The sequence below is a fragment of the Ursus maritimus genome, unplaced genomic scaffold (genome assembly GCF_017311325.1).
Source record: "Ursus maritimus isolate PB19 unplaced genomic scaffold, ASM1731132v1 scaffold_6, whole genome shotgun sequence".
Classification (NCBI taxonomy): Eukaryota; Metazoa; Chordata; class Mammalia; order Carnivora; family Ursidae; genus Ursus; species Ursus maritimus.
This window is the reverse complement of record NW_024426774.1, coordinates 379008-397611: the sequence shown is the minus strand read 5'-3', so window position 1 is coordinate 397611 and position 18604 is coordinate 379008. Positions and strand designations below refer to the sequence as shown.

General features: G+C 51.6%; 1 protein-coding gene across 1 annotated transcript in view; it reads left to right on the top strand.

Annotated features, from left to right (window-relative positions):
- TRIB2 (tribbles pseudokinase 2) overlaps positions 1-15600 on the top strand; it is a 25316-nt gene extending 9716 nt beyond the window's left edge. The window contains exon 3 of the mRNA XM_008687169.2: positions 13146-15600. Within this exon, the coding sequence (XP_008685391.1) occupies positions 13146-13614 (469 nt within the window). The 3' untranslated portion in view covers positions 13615-15600. The remainder of the gene's footprint in view (positions 1-13145) is intronic.
- Positions 15601-18604: the final 3004 nt, after the last annotated feature.

Here is an 18604-nt window from a genome sequence, read left to right as displayed (position 1 = left end):
CCCTGCCCCACACTGCACTGAAGTCCTGGAGGACTTGGCTGTTCCTAGCATGACAAGTGTCTCTGTCTGTGCAGCTCTGAGAAGGTCACTCTCATTTTCAAGGACATTCCAAATGTTCTCATCAGTAGCTGATAGGAACATTTTCCCCAAGCCAGCTGTCAACTTTTTGTGAAAGAGGAATAGTGCCTTGTAGCCTTCCTCCTTGTTGTTTTGCTTTTGAACGTCTCGATTTCAGAGTAGGAGACTCTGGTTTTGTCACTCAGCGTATTTCTCCCACCATGTGTCCCCGCAGCTGTTGAGTTTCATGGCAGAATTTTTCTTTGTTGGTCCGCACGGTGGCCTGCATAAGGCATCCTGCCTGTGTTTTGAGGGGGACAGCAATCTGGGTCCATTGGGACCATGGTGCTGGCAGCCTTCACCCCCATCCGAATCAGCAGGGCCTCATCAATAGGTATTTCAATAAGACTAGAGTCTGTGCCTCTCCTGACAACATCCAGCGCGTGAGAAAACAATGCGTTGAATTTGAAAGGCTTTTGAAACGTGGAAGGATGGAGTCTGTGTCTGTTTTCTGGCCCTTTATGCATTGGTCCTTTGGGGAAAAAACACAGAAGAGGCTTTTGCAAGTACTACTTTGTTAAGCTTCAAATCACCAGACCCCTCTTTTGTGCATGGTCTTCTCTCTTTCAAGGATGTGCGTCTGACTGTCTGATGCCCTTGCAAGGAATTGAAGGTAGAAAGCATTACCTAGTGAAGTTGGCTGAGCCCCACCAGGATCAGAACGAGATCGGCCTGTGAGCTGACTCCTTATGCATGGATTTCCAATGCTGGGCCATCTGTAATTGGATCCATGAGCACCCATGAACGTGTTCTTGGTAGAACGGTCAGGGCCATCAGTCCGGTCTCCCACGAGCAGCTGTGAAGACAGGATGCACACAGGACACCCCATGTTACGCGAGGGCCTGACGCCAGCGTGCCTTCTGCCTGTGTGTTGAATTAGCAGCACCGCAGATCCCTCCGCTTCCGTTTTATTGTGATTTGGATTCTGGATTCGGATTCTGTCTCTACCCCTCTGCCTTGTCTGGGAATCCCAGAGTCATTGAATGCCTCTGAGCTGCAGATTCCTCCGAGCAGAAATTAGGACTGCGTCCCTGTGGGTGGTTGTGAGAGTCCTGTGACGTGATCCAGGGGCGCACAGGGTGGGGCAGGTGCTCACGAGAGCCGGCTGTCCGAACGTCATTGATAAAATGGTGCCATTGTGAACAAGCTGTGAGATGTGAGAGTTCAGATTTAAGCCACATCCTCCTTTCTAGTTTAATTACAATATTGGATCCTTGCTGGGAGGGTGATTGACAGGGCAAGTGCCAGGGGGGTGGACCCTGCGGCTCGGAAAGGCCAGAAGGTCGACAAGATGTATGCAGGGAAGGCAGACACCAGGCGCATGTGGGGAGAGAAGGACCCCTGCTCTCCGGGCCTGGACCGGCCATGGTGTTCCCAGCCTTGCGCTGTTGCTTCTCCTTCATCCCTGGGATGTTTCTGTAGGGCAGAACTAAGGTTGTTTTGTTTTCTTTTTGAGGAAGTTAAACCCCTACCCCGGTTGTACTGGGCGTGGACACACCCTTTGCATCTTCAGTTCCTGTAGGAAAATCAGAGGTGGGCTGTAGAGTGGGCGTGTTGGAGGGGGCCCTGACTCTGATAGAGGGCAGTGCCCAGGTCCCCCAGCCTCTCCCCCTCCTTGCTAGGCTGATCTGCCTGGGCACCCTCTTCCAGGAGGCCCCCGGTTTCGCTTTGAGCCTCTAAGGGAAGGCCTGAGCTTTGGGAGAACACCCGTTACTCCCACGTGGGGCATGAGCCGCTGGGTTCTGGTCCCTGTTCCTGCACTTATTAGCAAACTTAATCTTGACGAGTTACATAACCTCTTTTGTCCAGATTGCCTCATCTGCAGAGTGGAAATAACCAGAAGACTTTCCTCATGAAATGAAATGAATGAATGCAGGTGAACTCAGGGCTTGGTGCGTAATCCGCCACGGACAAATGGTGGTTCCCACCGCCTTCACCTCCCGTGCACATAGTGTCTGGCCCCCCGGGTGACATCGGGCAGCTTGCTGAGTCAGGATGCGAAGAGCTCAGGAAGCAGGTGCAACCTCGGGCTGCCCCGGGAGCCAGCCAGTGATCCTACAGCAGCCCGTTTTGTGGGCTGGCTTTCTCTTCTCCCTTGGGACCAGGCTCCTTGCCACGCCCTAACCCCCTCTCCCTGCCCCCAATCTCGACTCTGTTGACATTTCCCTGCACAGAAATACCCGCCCTGTCAATGAAGAAACATGCCTCTGTACGTGTTTCTTCTTTGGTTAGAAGATTTATATCTCTTGACGTCACAGCTTGCATTTCCTCTGCTTTGTGGAAGCTGATCGCTGCCTGCTTCTGCAGGAGGGAGGCTGGACCCTTTGCAGAAACCCAGCTGCCCTGGGGCTCTCGGTGTCACCTACTGCCGTCTGCCCAGGCACGAGACCTGCGTCTGCGGTGCGGCGGAGGCCTTTTCCCTCCCCCGCCAGCCAAGGTCTGCACGCGCTCTCTCTCACTCTCTCAGGTTAGTTTCTAGACTGGCTGCTCTTGTAGCCTCCACTGAGGTTAAATATCTAACAAAATAGAGAGACTGGACTGGAGACCAGACCCTGCCTTCTTTCATAGCAATTTACATGAAGTGGAGGCTCATTGTATTTTAGCAAAAGACTTGACCTTTATGCTTTGAAGGAGACAGAGGTCCTGGAATTCCTCTTCTTTACGTTGACCATTTCTGTGTACTTCAGACACTGCCAGCCCTTGGGGGAGGCTCCCTCCCCCACTTCTCCCTGGATGGGTAAGTGATCCCCCTCCCATTGCACCCTGATAGTCTCCCCCTACTCGAATTGACCATGTGCACCCCTTGACCTTCCTCCTGACTCATCTGCTGCCAGGCTAGAGCTTCTTGGGGACAGAGGCTGTCCTGCGGTCACTGCTGCGGGAACACAGTGGCATCGAATGAATGAAGATCTCCTTCATTGAATATGTGCGTCTCAGATTGGATTCTCATGACAGAATGAGAGAAGTGGGGATAAGTACAGATCGTTGGCCTCCAGGACATTGCCCAGAGTGGGAGCCCTGGAAGACTAAAACGTATAACCTCCCGCGTAGACACCTTTTCAAAAAGAGCTACTTACAACATCCTGCGTCAAATGAGAAATTAACGCATTGTTCCCATTTTGATTTAATGATTTATGCAGAAGTGACATCTACTTAAGACACTGTTATCAGTGTCTGTGGTGGCCTATTTTCATTTATGGAGGACTTCCCTAATCTCAGTTAGAAGGGAGAGCGTCTGCAGGGTTCTTTGATTAGAAATGGGCTCACTAGCAGGAATCCTTCAGTAGGACTTCTGGCAGAGCTGTTTACTGTTTGTGCTTAATAAATTACCTGATGGGCTAGGCTGAGACCCTGGGCAAGCAGAGCCAAGGGCACAGCTACTGTGTGTAGAAATAAGGATTTCTTATTCCTTCTTATTCCTTCACTGAGCCGTTTGACCTTGGCCTACCTTCTCTGACGTGGGTCGGAGATCATGAACTTATAGTCTCCAACACAGTGCCTGGTGCATGGCAGAGCCTTAGAAAGGCACCTGTCATGACTGCTCTTGGCCATCAGCCGATGGCTTTGGCCCCATCACCCAACAACCTGAAGATTCATTTACTTATTCGACAAACAGTATGAGCATCTGTCATGTGCCGGGTAGTGTTCCAGGCCCTGTAGACACTGCAGCGCCCAAGGAGACGGAACCCTTCCCTCACGGGACTTACGTTTCCGTGAAATATTATCTGGCCTCCACCATGGACCAGCCCTGTTCTAACTTCAACACGTAAAGGAACTGATTTGATCCTATGTAACTACTGTATTTACGTTAACCCGTTTAAAACCACTGAGTAAATTAGTGCTATTATCACCGTGTTATGGATGAAGAAATTGAGGCTCAGGGTCTCCCAGCTCCTGAGTGGCAGACCTGGGGATTTGCACCCAGGACACCGGAGTCCTGTGCCTGGGCCCTCAAATACCACCTTGGCTCTAGGAAATAGACACCAGGCAAAATACCACCCCTTGTGTCCGATCCTTAGAAGGAATTCTCTCATGCGATTGGGTAACAAGGGAACGCCAGGAGGACCTAACCAGCACTGAGTACTGAAGCTCAGTACTTGCTTTTCCCTGAATGGTCACGGCCCACCGGTTAACCAACCCCACGGGCAGTCCTGTGATGGCTTGCATTTCCATTTTATGGAGTGGGTTTTGTTTTCTCTACAGAACTGTAAAGGGGGGTCCCATTATCTTTCTTTCTTCCCTACCTAGCACAGGACTAGCCTGGTAAATACTTCTGAATCTCTGGCAATTGGCTAAATGGGTGTGTGAATGGCCGCTTATGCCCTGGAGGCACAGATATTATAAGGAAAACCCCCTAGATGTATTGATGGCAGAAGGCAGTGGATGGAAACACATTTTAAATGTCCTTTATCCAACACTCTGGGAGTTTCTCTAAAGCATGAAATAGAGTCAAGCCTATTTGACATTTCTTTGGACTTGAAGAGAGTGCAATTCTTAAGCAGAATCATGCCCAGATACCCTGACTCTAGGCAGCACGTTGCAGCCAGAAGCATCGTTGACATGGGAGTCACACTATGTTGCATCTATTAAGCATCTATTATGTGCTATATTGGGCGCAAGGTATTGAGGGCATGAGAATCACCTCTGGAGTGTCCTTGCCTAATGCAAGACAGAGTGTAATAGTTATTTTTCATACCATGTTACAGAGAATGGGTGTGCATTAGAGAGCTCTCTGGGAGCAGGCAGAATGGCAGAATGGCGTGTAAAAAATGAGCATGTCAGGAACAGATGGGCTCCTTCTCAGGTTGGCCTGAGTGAAGTAGAAGGGTGTCCAGAAAATATGAGTAAAGGCCAAGAGATACAAATGAGCCCTGGGCGGGGAGGGGCGTGCTGGTGGAGAACACTGGTGGGGGTTCAGAGATGAGACTGAAGAAGCAAAGGTCTAGGGCCTGGATGCATGCCCATGCCCTTGAACTTGACCTGAAATCCAGGAGGAGCCACTGAAGGGTTTTTCTCGAGACAGGATGGGACGGGATCAGGTCATGATTCTTCTGGAAGTGTATGCACAGGATGGCCTGGGGACGGGTATCGACTTCAGGATGCTGAGGCTGAACTAGGACCCAAGCAGTGGGATCAAGGAGGGGTGGGTAAGAGGCAGAATCAAACCCAGCCCTCTGATCTTTACAGATGAAGAAATGGGGAGGAAATGTCCTTCTCCAAAGTTCTAGAACATGTTAGTAGTGTGACCCAGAGCAGAGCCCAGATTTTCTGGCTGCTGGAACGTGTGTAGTATGTGCCTGGGCCATCTGGGTGAGCCCCAGTTCAGGACTCTGCCAAGTGGAAATCCCTGTCTGGCCCAGTGCTGGACTACTGCTCACAGGGCTCCCTGGGTCGGTGGGGTCAGAGGGACTGGCCTGAGTCCAGCTGCTGCCCTGCCAGTGGTGCATGGATAGGAATGTTCTGGACTCTGAATCAGCCTCAGCAGCAACGGCGGAGCAGCACCTCGAGGAGCGCCTGGCTCTGTTTTTCTGGAAGAATCCAGGCTGGGTGGGCCCTCAGAGCAGCGCTGTCCGGCAGCTTCTCTAAGAAGCTGAATCGATTAACTCGGGGTCAGGGGATCCTTTGGGACCAGGTCTTCCTGCAGAGGGGCAAGAGGCGAACAGAGTCGTGTTGAGGTGTACCGCCTTTCTTCCTTGTCTGTCCCCGTGAAGATGTGGGCTGCCCTCAAGGGGCTCCTTCCTGCGTCGGGAAGGCCTTGGCGGTGGGAGGTGGGATGGCTTCCCCGCTGTCCCGTGGCCACGATGAGTCAGGGCGCAGACAACACAGGCCTTTCTACGGTGACGGGGCAGCGGTGCTGCGGAAACATCTGGGTGCTTGAGTTGGATCGGGCTTCCCATCCCCACGGCACTGTTCCCTAGCAAGTTGCTTCATCTTGCTAAGCTGCGATTTTCTGGGACGTCAGACCAGCGCAGGAAGCCCCACCTCCCCGACTGTGGTGGCTCCGGGGAGGGAGAGGACATACCACCTAGTAGAACCAGCCAGCCCTTCCCTGGAGACGGCCCTCACCCTGAGCTGAAGTGTTTCCCTGTGGGTCACCTGTTGCTGTCCTGCTGATGAGGGAGCAGCTGGACCTGGGTGTCCGGTCTGCTCGGAGGCAACTGCTGGAAAAAATCCATGCACCTAAGAAACAGAGAATTACAGTGACGATTTATTCGGTAGAGTTTAGCTTCGTTTATTTGTCAAGTCCCGGTGGTGGCTGTCCTATCAGCTGGATGCGACCTAGGGTGCTGGGACAGTCCTTCCCCCCCCCACCCCCCACCATGGTAGCCCCCCGTGGGACCCTAGCTCGTACAACCGAACTGACAGCCAAGGGTAGCTTTGCAGCGGTGGGCAGAGCCAGGCCAGACCTGGCCGTGCTGACCTTTCTCACTTGACCCTTCGCCTGCTTGGACCCACCCTGTGGAATGGCCTTCAGTGACTTCTCGAAGTCCACTGACCTCAGGCCACCGGACTTCCCGTCCGGGCCAGGCCCACTTGGTCTGGCTGAACGCCCAGCCCAGCCCCACCCTGGCCCACCCTGTCCTGATCCCTTCCTGCTGCGAGAACCCAGGGCGGTGTTGAAAGGTTTCAAAGCAGAGCCTGACTTGCAGGGTAGGCCATTTTGGAGGTTTTGAATGGCGCACTAATTGGGAGGTTGAAAACCTGCTTTTGAATCCCGGCTCTGCCACTCATTTTGCTAGGTGGCCTTAGACAAGTCACCTCTGCTTTCTGTACCTTAGTTCCTTCTTCTAGTCACTGGTCAGGGCCAGGCACCTTTGTCCAGCTCACGAGCTCCAGCAGTTAGGTCAGGGATGCGAGGGTTGTGTCTGTGTTCCAGTGCTGAATAAGCCAGGCGCCATGTTTGTCTCCGAAACCCAGAATCTTCCTTTCACAGATTCTTGGACACTAAGTCAATCTGCGATGCTGGCGTCAGGGTGTGTCTTGGAGCTAGCAGCAGCATGACGGTCCTCCCGATGCGGACTGAGAGCTGAGTTTTCTCAGGTACCCCATATGTGGCCTGGGACCTTCACTCCTCTGTGCCTCGGTTTCCTTATTTTGTAAGAAGTGAGCGTGTATCATAATATTTGCCTTTCAGCTTCGTTATGAGCCATAGAGATGTCAGGACTGCACAAGTCCCAGCACATAGCAGGTGTTGAATTCGCGGCTGCTGTTGTTGCTAGTGTAACTATTATCGTTATGACCAGGGTGTCCTATGCGAAGTGTTGCAGTTCCTGTAGTTTAAGAGTAAAGGAAACTTAAAATCAGGAATTTTGAAGCTAAGAGAGCCCTTTTCAGGCCATGCAGCCGCGTTCTCATTTTACAGAAGGGAAACTGAGGCCGAAGGAGCCCGTGGTCACATTGCCCTTGCGACCTAGGGGCCCGGAGGGAGGCTCGCGGGCCTCTGCTGGGAGTGGGTGGGGCATTGGGACTTTGAAGGCCTGTGCTGCGGGCTGCTCCACGGAGGCAGGGCTAGAAGCACATCCTGCTGGTTCTGGCTTCCTCACCTGGCTGGGGATCTGATGGCACCGGGCGTGGTGCCAAGTCCACAGGCTGCCCCCGCATAAGCCTTTTTCATTCAGAAGTTAAAGCAAAGCGGGCTGGTTCCTGCCTGTGCCAGGGACAGGTTGCAAAATGGATGCAGAGATGCAGCTTCTTGGCCAAGTCGATCCTTCCCCAGGCTAAGGGCGCTTTCTTCCAAGAAGCCGCAGGAGATAACCACTGTCATTCATAGCTTTCTGGTCCAAAAATCCTCCACCACCCCGCCCTTGTCACTTTCAGGAATCTCTGTTCTTCGTGTACCATCTTTATTCCCACCACCTCCACGAAGCCCGCTCTGATTGTCTTCGCCAGGACTGAATGAAGTGAGCAGAATGAGCTGGGCATATTTGGGGAGAAGAACATTCTGGGGGGCAGGGGGTAATAAGTGCGAAGAGCCCAGAAAGGAACATGGGCATAGAATTCACATCCACTTGGATCTGCTTGAGGCTTGCGGGGGGGGGCTTATCTTACTAATTAGATCAGTTAGTTTCCACCGGTTTTTGCAGATTTCCTGTGGTCGGCTTCTTGACAGATACTGTGCTTGCATTGTTTCATTATTTCAATCCTCACAGAAACCGAGAAGGTGTTACTTGTCATGTCCTTATCCTCAGTGCCTCGTTTCAATGCCCTAATGATTAGTGGGACATTTGAATTACTAGGACCACCGATGCCCTTATGGATTGTTACGAAAACCAGTTCCTTTGCCTGGGAATACATAATCCCCAGGCTGTTCAGGGGACAGCAGAAGTTGGAGGACTGTTCATTCATCTCGTCCCACGCTGACACGAGCAGGTGCTCTGCCAGGCACGCCCCCACACACGCTCTTCAGAGCAGAGGCAGCCTGCTCCCCAGAGGGGGAAACCAAGCCCTGGAGACCTTCTGAGGGCCCCTGATTTGTCCAGCAAGTCCACGGGGACCGGCGCTGGAATTGCAGCACGGCCTCGGGTTCCTGACATGCGTGCACCCTGGAAGGTCCTCGTTTAAAGACATAATCCAGACCGCTTGCCTTGACCCTTGCCTAGGAGTGGTGTAAACAAGTTCGGGGTGTTCCGAGCAGGACGCAGGGTCAGAAGTACGCGCTTCCTCCCCATCTTTCTCTAGGCTTCTCATTTTCTTCTCGCCTCGCCTGCCGGGATGCCTGTGCTGGTCCATAGGACAAGCAGGCTTCTGCCCCACGGGCTGGCTCTCTCTCACCCTGGGTGCATGTGTGCTCCCCTCTTGGCAGAGGCCTCATTGACCGGGACACCCTGGCTGTGGTTTCTTGCACCCGCGGCTCAGGTGGGTGGGCTCGGCCTGCAGGCTGGCTGCTTGGAGCCCAGGGAGGGCTGAGTGCTCAGCCCCTAACTGGCCTCACTGGCCATATGGGCTTGCATTGATTTTATAAACTTCAAAGAGGAAATATCTGTAGATACCTAGCACCTGTCTAGGTACATAGATGGTGTTTGCTATTTGGTACTTAGTAGTTTTCAAAGCCAGAATTGGAACCCAGGTCTCTGCCTTCATGACCGAGCTGGCCTGGTGTGTATGTGGCCGTCGTGGCACAGTGCGCACCGAGCCGAACGTGAAGAGCAGGTCCAGACTCGCCCCACCCAGAGCCTGGCTTCAGAAGGGAGGAGGTGGACGTGGCAGGGGGGTCGGCTCCGGGGCAGCTGAGCATCCGCAGCACATGGGGTGCACTTTCCACTGCACTCTCGGGGCCGCTGGGTGTTTGCACAGCCCCTGTGTCCTTGGTGCGGGGAGGAGAGAGGCGAATGCCGAGAAGGGCGTTAACTGACACGATTGAACCCTTAACCATTTCTGAAGGCCTTTTTCTCTGATCTGGAGAAGGATTCCAGAGGGGGGCAGGCTGGAAGTAGGGACCCTGCGACCTGGGGTTGGATCACGGGGAAGGTGAGAGTCCCAGTCTAGGGTTGTGGCCTGCAAGGGGATAAGAATGGAAAGGGCTTCAGATGTGGTTTAGCGTAAGGAGCTTGAGGTGGTGACATCTGTCCCCTGCAAGGGCTGAGCTGGAAGCAGCTCAGGTCTCCGGGGGCACATCCGCGCCCCCCCTCACCTCCTCCAGGGACTGAGGTATCGGAATTTACAAACCCTGTTCCCCATGGATACTTCATCCGACATCCACTTAATCCTGGCTCGGGAGGCAGAGCAGGGCTGTTGTTCCCTCAAAGATGGGCACAGTGAAGCTCCGAGGGGTTAATGGTGTGACTGTCCCTTTCACTCAGACTGAGTGTCTGCTGGGTGGCTGCTACTCCTCTCGGTGCAGGAGAAACAGCAGGAAACAGGTGATGTTCTCCACATGGGAAGTGACCTCAGCCACCTCAGCTCCTGGAGTTGGGACTGAGGTCATCACCCTGCAGCGAGCACGGGAATAACACGGAGTATAAATTTGTGACCATACAAATATAAATGCAGAGTATTTCAGGGGGCAGTGAGGGGCAGGAGACGACTGGGGGGGCGGGGTGCTCCTCTCTCTAGGATGGTCAGGCGAAGGGTCTTCAGTGACGCTCATTTGAGCGGAGACCTGTAAGGAGTGAGCGGGAATGAGCCGTCCACGCATCTGGGGGAGAACATTGTGGGCAGGGGCTGGGAGAGAACGTGCACAGAGGCCCCAGGAAGGACTGTGGTGGGTGGTCGGTGTGTTTGAGGAACAGAGAAGAGGCTGGAGCAGAGAGGAAGTGGGGCTGAAGGTGCGGTCAGGAGGCCTGGGGCTCACCCTGCAGCCTCGGGGAGACATCAGCACCACACGCATGGGCTGGAGGGCCAGAGCGAGGAACCCGGCCCCAAACCTGATTCCACATCTGGTGCCCCTTCCACCACACTGTCCCTCGCCCCACAGCTAATTATCGTTGCCACAGTTATAGTTATTCCCTAGCTATTCTGCTGCCATGCCAGTGACCTTGGACAGGAGGCCGGCCAGCTCTTCAACTAGGGGGTGGGGGCTGCTGCCAGTGAGGGTCGGGCCCAGGAAGCTGTTGAGACAACCTGCTTGGCCCCGTGGTGTGTGCCCCCTCCCCTCCACCCCCTGGGTTTCCCTGACTCCTCTCCAATCTTGGAACATCTGGGGAGGCTGCTGTGGGCCCACCCCACCTGCCATCTTCCATTAGAAAGAGCAACAGGAAGAACGAGATTTGCTTTCCATCAGCCCAATTCCACAGGAGTCCATCTAGACCCTTCCTACGTCTGTAGACCCTTAGCGGAAGGGGGGAGGAGAAGGACGTGTGGGCTACACGTTAGAATATGGGTGAGCAAGTAAAGTAGCGTTGCTGTATATCACAGAATCCCAGAAGGTTAACACCGGCAGAGACTTTCAGACTGTCTTGTCCAGATGGATGCCCACAGTGGGAATGGACTTAATGCTACTGAACTGTGCAGTTAAAATGGTTAAAATGACAAATTTTATGTCTATCGTACCCCAACAAAAAAATTAAAATGAAAAAGAAGACTGCCTTGTCTCACGCTCCTCTTTAAGTTTGAGAAACAGAGACGTTGAGTGACCGACCCACAGCCCCACAACAGGTGGGAGATGTAGCCTGGCCTGGAATCTGCTCTCTGAGCTCCCAGCCCAGCACCTTTTGCAGAAACCACAACCATTTATTGGTGATTGGCAGAAATGAGTACAGGGAAGTAGTCACTCCTTAATCTTTGAAACTTCTGTAATCCAAATACAAGCTCTCTGAATCAACCCAGGATTTGGTCCAGTTTTTCGCTACAGAGAGCTAACTTGATTAACTTGAACTTCACTTTCCTTCTGTGGCTCCCTGAGTAGCCGTGGTCATTGCTCGGAAAGGCCAAGACCTGTAGCCCAAGGGAGGAGAAGGAAAGCAGCTTACAGACCTGAGCCATAAGCTCTGATTTAGGCAAACCCCCAGTGTGGTTTCTCCAAGCACTTTCTTGTTCTACACCCATCTGAGCCTCGTCACCCCTTGGGACAACAGGGTAGACTATGATGTGCACTTCTGAGATGAAGGAACCCACTGGTGTGAATGATCATGACCTTGTAGAGCCTTGCAGGCACTGTCTACGAGGCCCGGCCCCTAACTCCAGCCCCTCCTCCCTGGCCCATGTCAGGGGGCCTTCTTTCAGGGGATGGAATGGGACTGAGTCTATGGGGTTTAACAACTCCGAGAGCTTGCTTTGGAGGGTTCTGGCCAGGAGAACGGGAAGAGGATTTCCATTTTGAGCACCGGAAGTCCGCAATACCTGGGTTTCCATTCAAGGAATGGCAGAACAGGGAAACAGGATTCTTGGGAGGCCCCTGAGCCAAGGAGGGATGTTGGTCTAGAAGCTTCTGGCGCCTGGTGGGGGATAGCCGTCAGTCTTGAGCAAGTCACTTCATGTCCTGGTCCTCGGCTTTCTTCACTGCAAATGAGTACAGTTAATTTTAAGAATTTAACTTATTTCCAAAAGTATTTACTGAGCACTTATTTTATGCCCAGTGGTCATATCAGGCTCTGCTGTATAAAGATGAGTGCTGGGCCCCTGGAGAGTTCAATGTGGGATTTCTCCACCTGTCTTCATGAGGGCAGCCAGGAGCATCCTGGAACCTGTCAGCCAGCTCAGTCGTCCTTAAATGGCGAGGGGGAGATTGACACACACACTGTGTTGGCGCAGATAGAGGACACAGGTAACCAGGTCAGATAAGCATCATGTCAAGGACCAGCCCCTGGGAGTGTGATGGGCCAGGAAGGAGGCAAGTTCAACAGCAAATCTTGGAAAGAAGATGGGCTTGCTATGAGGATGTCAGCCTTGGAAGGGCTTATGGTAATGCATGCCTGCTCGAACATTCCCCAGCTCTGCCTCTGTCCGCAAGAAGGGCGGCTTAGTAGTGGGGAAGGAGCAACAGGTGGCTCAGGAAGCTGTGGCACCAAGTCTTCTCTGTTTCCCAGCGGAGAGGCATGGGGCAGATGACTCACACTCCATGAGCCTTGATGTTCTTACCTGTAAAATGGAATCATCAAATCTTCCATGTCTAACAAAAGGACTGTTATAAAGCCAAAATGCCATTGAGTAAAATGTAAAAAAGCCAGAAGCTTGCCAGAAGTTGTGGACAGCACTTCTCGGAGCTTCCCACTTGGTTGGATCGGATTTCAGATCCTGCAGATCCCCACCACTACCTAGAAGTGTCTGAGACTAGCACGACTCTCCTATTCCCTCATCACTGAGATGGGGAGATAATCATGTCATTTATGGTCTGTTTCCTCGCTGGAGGTGTGGGTTCCCCCCAGTAGCTCTTAAGCTCATGCAAACTCCCTGTCATTCTTCTACACTCCTGGGCCCCCCGCCCTGGAACAGTGCCTGGCACCGAGAAGGCGCTCAGTAAGTCACGTTTGCCTGGTCGAATGAATGAATGAATGAATGGTCTTGGAAGCATTAAAGCAGGAGCTACGATGCAGGGATGGGTTCCTGTGCCTCCTCGCCCGTAGGAGCTCACGCTCTCCTGTCTCTTGCAGGACCCGGGTCAAGCTGGAAAGCCTGGAAGATGCCTACATTCTGCGGGGCGATGACGACTCCCTCTCCGACAAGCACGGCTGCCCCGCTTACGTGAGCCCGGAGATCTTGAACACCAGCGGCAGCTACTCGGGCAAAGCGGCCGACGTGTGGAGCCTGGGCGTGATGCTCTACACCATGTTGGTGGGGCGGTACCCTTTCCATGACATTGAGCCCAGTTCCCTCTTCAGCAAGATCCGGCGTGGCCAGTTCAACATTCCAGAAACTCTGTCGCCCAAGGCCAAGTGCCTCATCCGGAGCATCCTGCGGCGGGAGCCCTCAGAGCGGCTGACCTCGCAGGAAATTCTGGACCATCCTTGGTTTTCTACAGATTTTAGCGTCTCGAATTCAGGATATGGTGCTAAGGAAATGTCTGATCAGCTTGTGCCGGACGTCAACATGGAGGAGAACTTGGACCCGTTCTTTAACTGAGCTCGTGCCCCCCAGAGACTTGGCAGGTACCAGGAGCGAGAGAGAGGGCCGTGGGGAGCCCTTCCAGCGGACACGTATCGCCTGGCTTGGTAGCAAGAAAGACACGGACACCCAAGTTTCTCGGTTCAAAGAAGGAGAACCTTCAAGGAGCTGACTGAACATGTAGCATGGGGGCGAGAGAGGTGGCGTGGGGGGCTGGGGTCAGGTCGGCGGGGCGCGCGCCCCTGGAGCTTCTCTTCCCTGACGTAGCCCCCCGGAGACCACCCCTGTCCGTTGGGCTGCTTCTGCCTACCCCACTTTTCATTTGTTCCAAAATAGTTGCAGATCCCGACAGAATCAAAACTCTCTGCCTCAAACACACATCTTGGCATCGCACTGTTAGCTTTTAACTTCTTGTCACGATTCAGGGAAGGTACAATTGGCCAAGGATTTTTTTTTTTTTTTCTTTTTAAACAAGACAGCCACCTATCTGATAATTAATGCGGTTCATTAAAAAAAAAAAAAAAATTCGGTGCACACAGACTGACCAGAAACCTGGGTGCTAAGCTAAAAGAGAGTAGCAGTCCAGTTTGTGTCTCTTAATTGCTCTTTTCAACTAATTTCTTCTAAATAAACTATTGAATATCCTGGTCAGGAAATGACATGTTGATGCTTTGCTCCCTGAAGGGGGAAAAAAAAAATCTGTCCTTTAACAAGCTATTCTGTTCTGTGTCCATGGGTTTGTGGCAGGAAGCTATTAGAAGTCGAACTTCTAGATGCATTAACTGCTATCATAGTTGAAAGAAAGAAAGAAAACAAAAGGAAGGGAAAGGAAAAGAGAAATTCAATCCTGAATTTCTTTCCTTCTAACGATGAGGGCTGCCTCACAGCGGGTCCTCCCTGCTGGGATGGGGGCAACGGGGCGAGATCACGGGAGGCGCTCGGAGTCTGAAGCTTTTGCGACACTCTGGTCTCAGCTACACCTTTTGTCTTTGTGTTATTGGAAACCAGTGAAACCAAGCAGGTTGTCCCACATGTATGAAATACAGGGAAGCTCTTTCCTTTTCTTTAGGAAGAATGATCCTTTTGGCTTGGAAGGCCCTCCGGTTTGGACAAAAACCCTCGGTAGAGACAAGCGGGAAGAAAAATCAGCTGGAAGCTAGGATGATATAAATAAAAACAGCTCTCTTATCCCAATACGCACCTTTGTATTTTCAAGAATTCTTCTATTTATTAAGGAAAATGTCACATTGTGATGTATTAAGCCAGTACTTCAATTACGGGTTGACTTGGGATGACATGTTACATACTGTAGCTAACATCTACATATTTTTTCTTGTTTGAGTATTTCTGTCCCTGAAATAACCTTTTGTTTGGCTTTTCTAGATAGCTTTATTTGATTTCAAGTGGCAAATGTTTTTTTATTACGGCTTTTCTATTTGCTGTATGATACAGAACTCTTTTGGCATAAATATTTGTGTTTCCAGTACCTCAGTTGTTTGGATTTTACTGCCTGTATACGTTTTGTGAAATGGTCATGTTTTCGGGTAGGTAACACGTGGACTCTAGTATGTAAATGTTACTTGAATCTGTGCTTCATTATAGTACGTGGCATGTGTGTGCAGATCTTGGATGCTTTCTGCCTGCTTAGCAGGAGTCCGGCCTTCACGTTCCCAGGAGGGCGGCTTAACCGTTCATAGTCAGGAGACAAGGCGGCCATGGATTTGCCCTCGATTCTATTTTGATAACGGAACATACAAAGGAGAGAGTTTTTTGGTTTGGGGGTTTTTTGTTTTTGTTTCTTTGTTTTTTTGTTACGTTCTGAAGATGGTGCTGTGTCAAGAAGGACCCGTTTCTCTTCCCTGTCCCCTATTTTTTCAGTACCCTGTAGGACGAAAGATTGGTGACGTGCATGGTGGGAATCTATGGCCTCTGGTGCTTTGTCCTGTATTTGGTTTAATGTTTTTGTCCTAATCTCTTCAATCAATAAAATTGTGCGTATTTAACTAAAATGCCGAGGTCCTACAAATGCTGAGTCTCTGCCATCTGGGGTTTGTGGCCACCGCGCACCAGTCAGGAACTCCGACGTCCTCTTGGGGGTTCAGTCTTTTAGGGTGAGCCACCGTGACCGTTTATACAAAGCAAACGCTAGCTTCCATCATGTGTGGGCACATGCTGGCCAATTTAGAGGTAATCTCTCACTGAATTAACCGTCACTACCACATGCGGGTGTGAATTATGTTCCTATCACAGATTAGGAAATAAGCCCAGAAAGGTGCAGCACTTGCCTGGGGTTAAACCACCTGTTAGCGATCGAGTCAGCCATGAACTGCTGTCCGTTAATCCTGAGGCTCGTAATGCTTTCTATGATGGTAGAGCCCAGAGGCTTTCAGGCAAGGAAGCTAGTAGCTCCGGAGGAGGCAGGGTGTCCTGGCTTCCACACGGTTCCTTAGGAAAAGGATCTGCTGCAGAGCCCATCGGGAACCTCCAAGGAGGAGACCACCGAACTCCCAGAAACTGATGTCTACCGAGCAGCCCTACGCCCAGTCAGATGCACAGATTCTCAAACTAGTGAGCTCCATGGGCATTCCCCTCTCTCTTGCACCACATTGACCAGAAATAACTACAGCCCAGAAGGTCAATTCGATCCTGGAACGTCTAGTACGTGCCTCCCCTGTCATTTCAGTGCAGGCCGGGGAACAGACAAGAAAGCAGACAAAGGCGGCGGGCAGAGTGGAGGGGTGGGTCAACACCGATCCATCGAAGCCCGTAAGTCCAAGTCTGTCAGCAGGTGTGCTGGAAGGGGTGGCAGCTGAATCAGAGTCCAGCAAGAAGTGGCTTTGGGTCATGATGGAAGACAAAGAGCGGTAGCAAAAAGCAGGGGGAACTGTGCATTGAGAACTTTCTGGAGACCCGCCCAGATGAGCGCATTAGGACCAAGCTGTGGACAGATCTCATCAAAGTCCTTGCGAGGACTGGGGTTTGTGGCATCCGGGAGGATGTGGCCGAAGGGGAGGCTTTCCAGCCAGTTAGACCCATCTTCTAAATTCACAAAGTGTTCATCAACCTACAATGTCACATCTGTGTGTCCCCAGCGGCACCTGACCCAGTGCCTGGCCATGGGAGGTGTTCAGTGAACAACCGTGAATTGGTGTATCATTTGTGTGGGGCCTCTCTGTGCCCCTGAATTTCCTCCCAACCCCAGGTTTCTAAGAGGCACATCTTGAGAAAACAGCCTTTGCAGTGTTGAAGCCCACTGGTGGCTTTTGCGAGGGCACAGAGAGGCCGATCCAATTTCTTCGCTCTCTCACTGGCTGTGATTAAGCAGAAATGGGCCTGTTGCCTAACGGATGCCTGTTGGAATTGTATTCTGTCAAATCTTTGCATGTGTGGCTGCTGGGGGAGGGGGTGTTGGCACGCACTCCCAGCCTTTTATATATGGAGCTTCACCTTGGTGGGAACCCAGACTCAGCACGCTCCCTCCCTCTTCATGTCTCAAGGCTTTACCAGCAGAAATCTTTTATTTTTTTAATCCCTTTGGGCATTGTTACTTCACTCCCTTGCTACTTAATCTGGACCTGGGGCAGGGCAAGGGGCCTGGACCGCTGGGAGTGAGGGCAGGGGTTGGGGAAGTAGTAGCCAGGGTTCTGAAGCTTTACTGTCTATTAGCTGCGACTGGGAAAATCACTTAACTTTTATAAGGACCAAGGGTGTTGTGAAGATGAAACTGACTTAGGGTATGACAAGGGAATGTCTTGTGCTTGGCTGGAATGGAGACTGTTACTATGATCCGCGGAGGGCCTGACAGGCTGGAGTTCTTTTGACGGGGGAATGCTCCTAGAGTGGAGGATTATCAAGCTTTAGCAAGGCCATCAAGAAGAGGTGACAGGGACCCACTGAGACCTCCCCTACGCTCCAGTGAAAGCAGTTGCTCCCCAGTGTAGTTCCGAGGTACACTTCCAGGCAGGAAGATAAAATTTCTGCTGCAAGATAGGTTTGAAAACTACCAAACAAGTCCAACTATTGATAAAGACTTGACAAAGGAGCTTCGATAAAGCATCCAAGGTCCAGAGAAATCACAGGCATCGCTAGTCACCCAGAAAGTAGGTAATGGACTTCGACCTGGAGGACCAAGATGTGCCCGAGCTTTGCAGATAGGTGGCTTTAAATGAACACCAGGGGTTTTGTTATTCACCTGACTCCTCTCACTGTGATCTTCAGTCCTTTCCACAGTGGCCCTTGTCCTTGACCCAGCCCGTTCTCTTCGGTGACTAGCTCAGTGACAGATCTTTAGGTCTTTAATGGGTGTCAGATGGTAATCTGCCGTAATTACGTATTATATACCAATATATCAATCGTCTAAACCCAAAATGTTCTTACTCATCATCTGTACCTTTTAGATGTTCCCATTTATACAAGTCGGACAATTGCCCAGTGTCACAACAGCACACCAGGGCCAGGTAGCTCCGTTTTGGAGAATGAGTACCTTGCTGAGCCCACAGATGACCCCCACCGGGTCTGTGTCATTTCTGTGCATACCGAGTCTCTCTCTATATGTTGTTGCTGCAGGAAACCAAACTTCAAAACAAAGACCTAGCCAGAAGAAAAATGAAGGGAAGGAGGAAATAGGAATCAACGTTTCCTATTTAATCCATTGATAAGCCTTTCAAGGTAGGAGGTAAGTTTTACAAAGGAGTAGTGAGCCTCCAGGAGATTAAATTAATTGAAAGATGCCATCCGGGTAGTTAATGCTGAATCCTGTGTTTGAACCCTGGTTTCACAGTCTGTAAAGCCATTCCACGCTGCCAGACGGAAACGCTGAGGCATCTCAGCACAGAGACCTAAATACTAAAACTGCGGAAGCTAAGACCAGCCCGCCCGCATTCCCAAACCATGCAGAGAAGGTTTCCTGCAACTCCCAGAAGCGTGGGACTGGAGACGAGCTGAGGGTAATCATGGTGAGGCTAAAATGAAGGTTTTGCCTTTCCCTGAACTGAATCACAGTTCAACT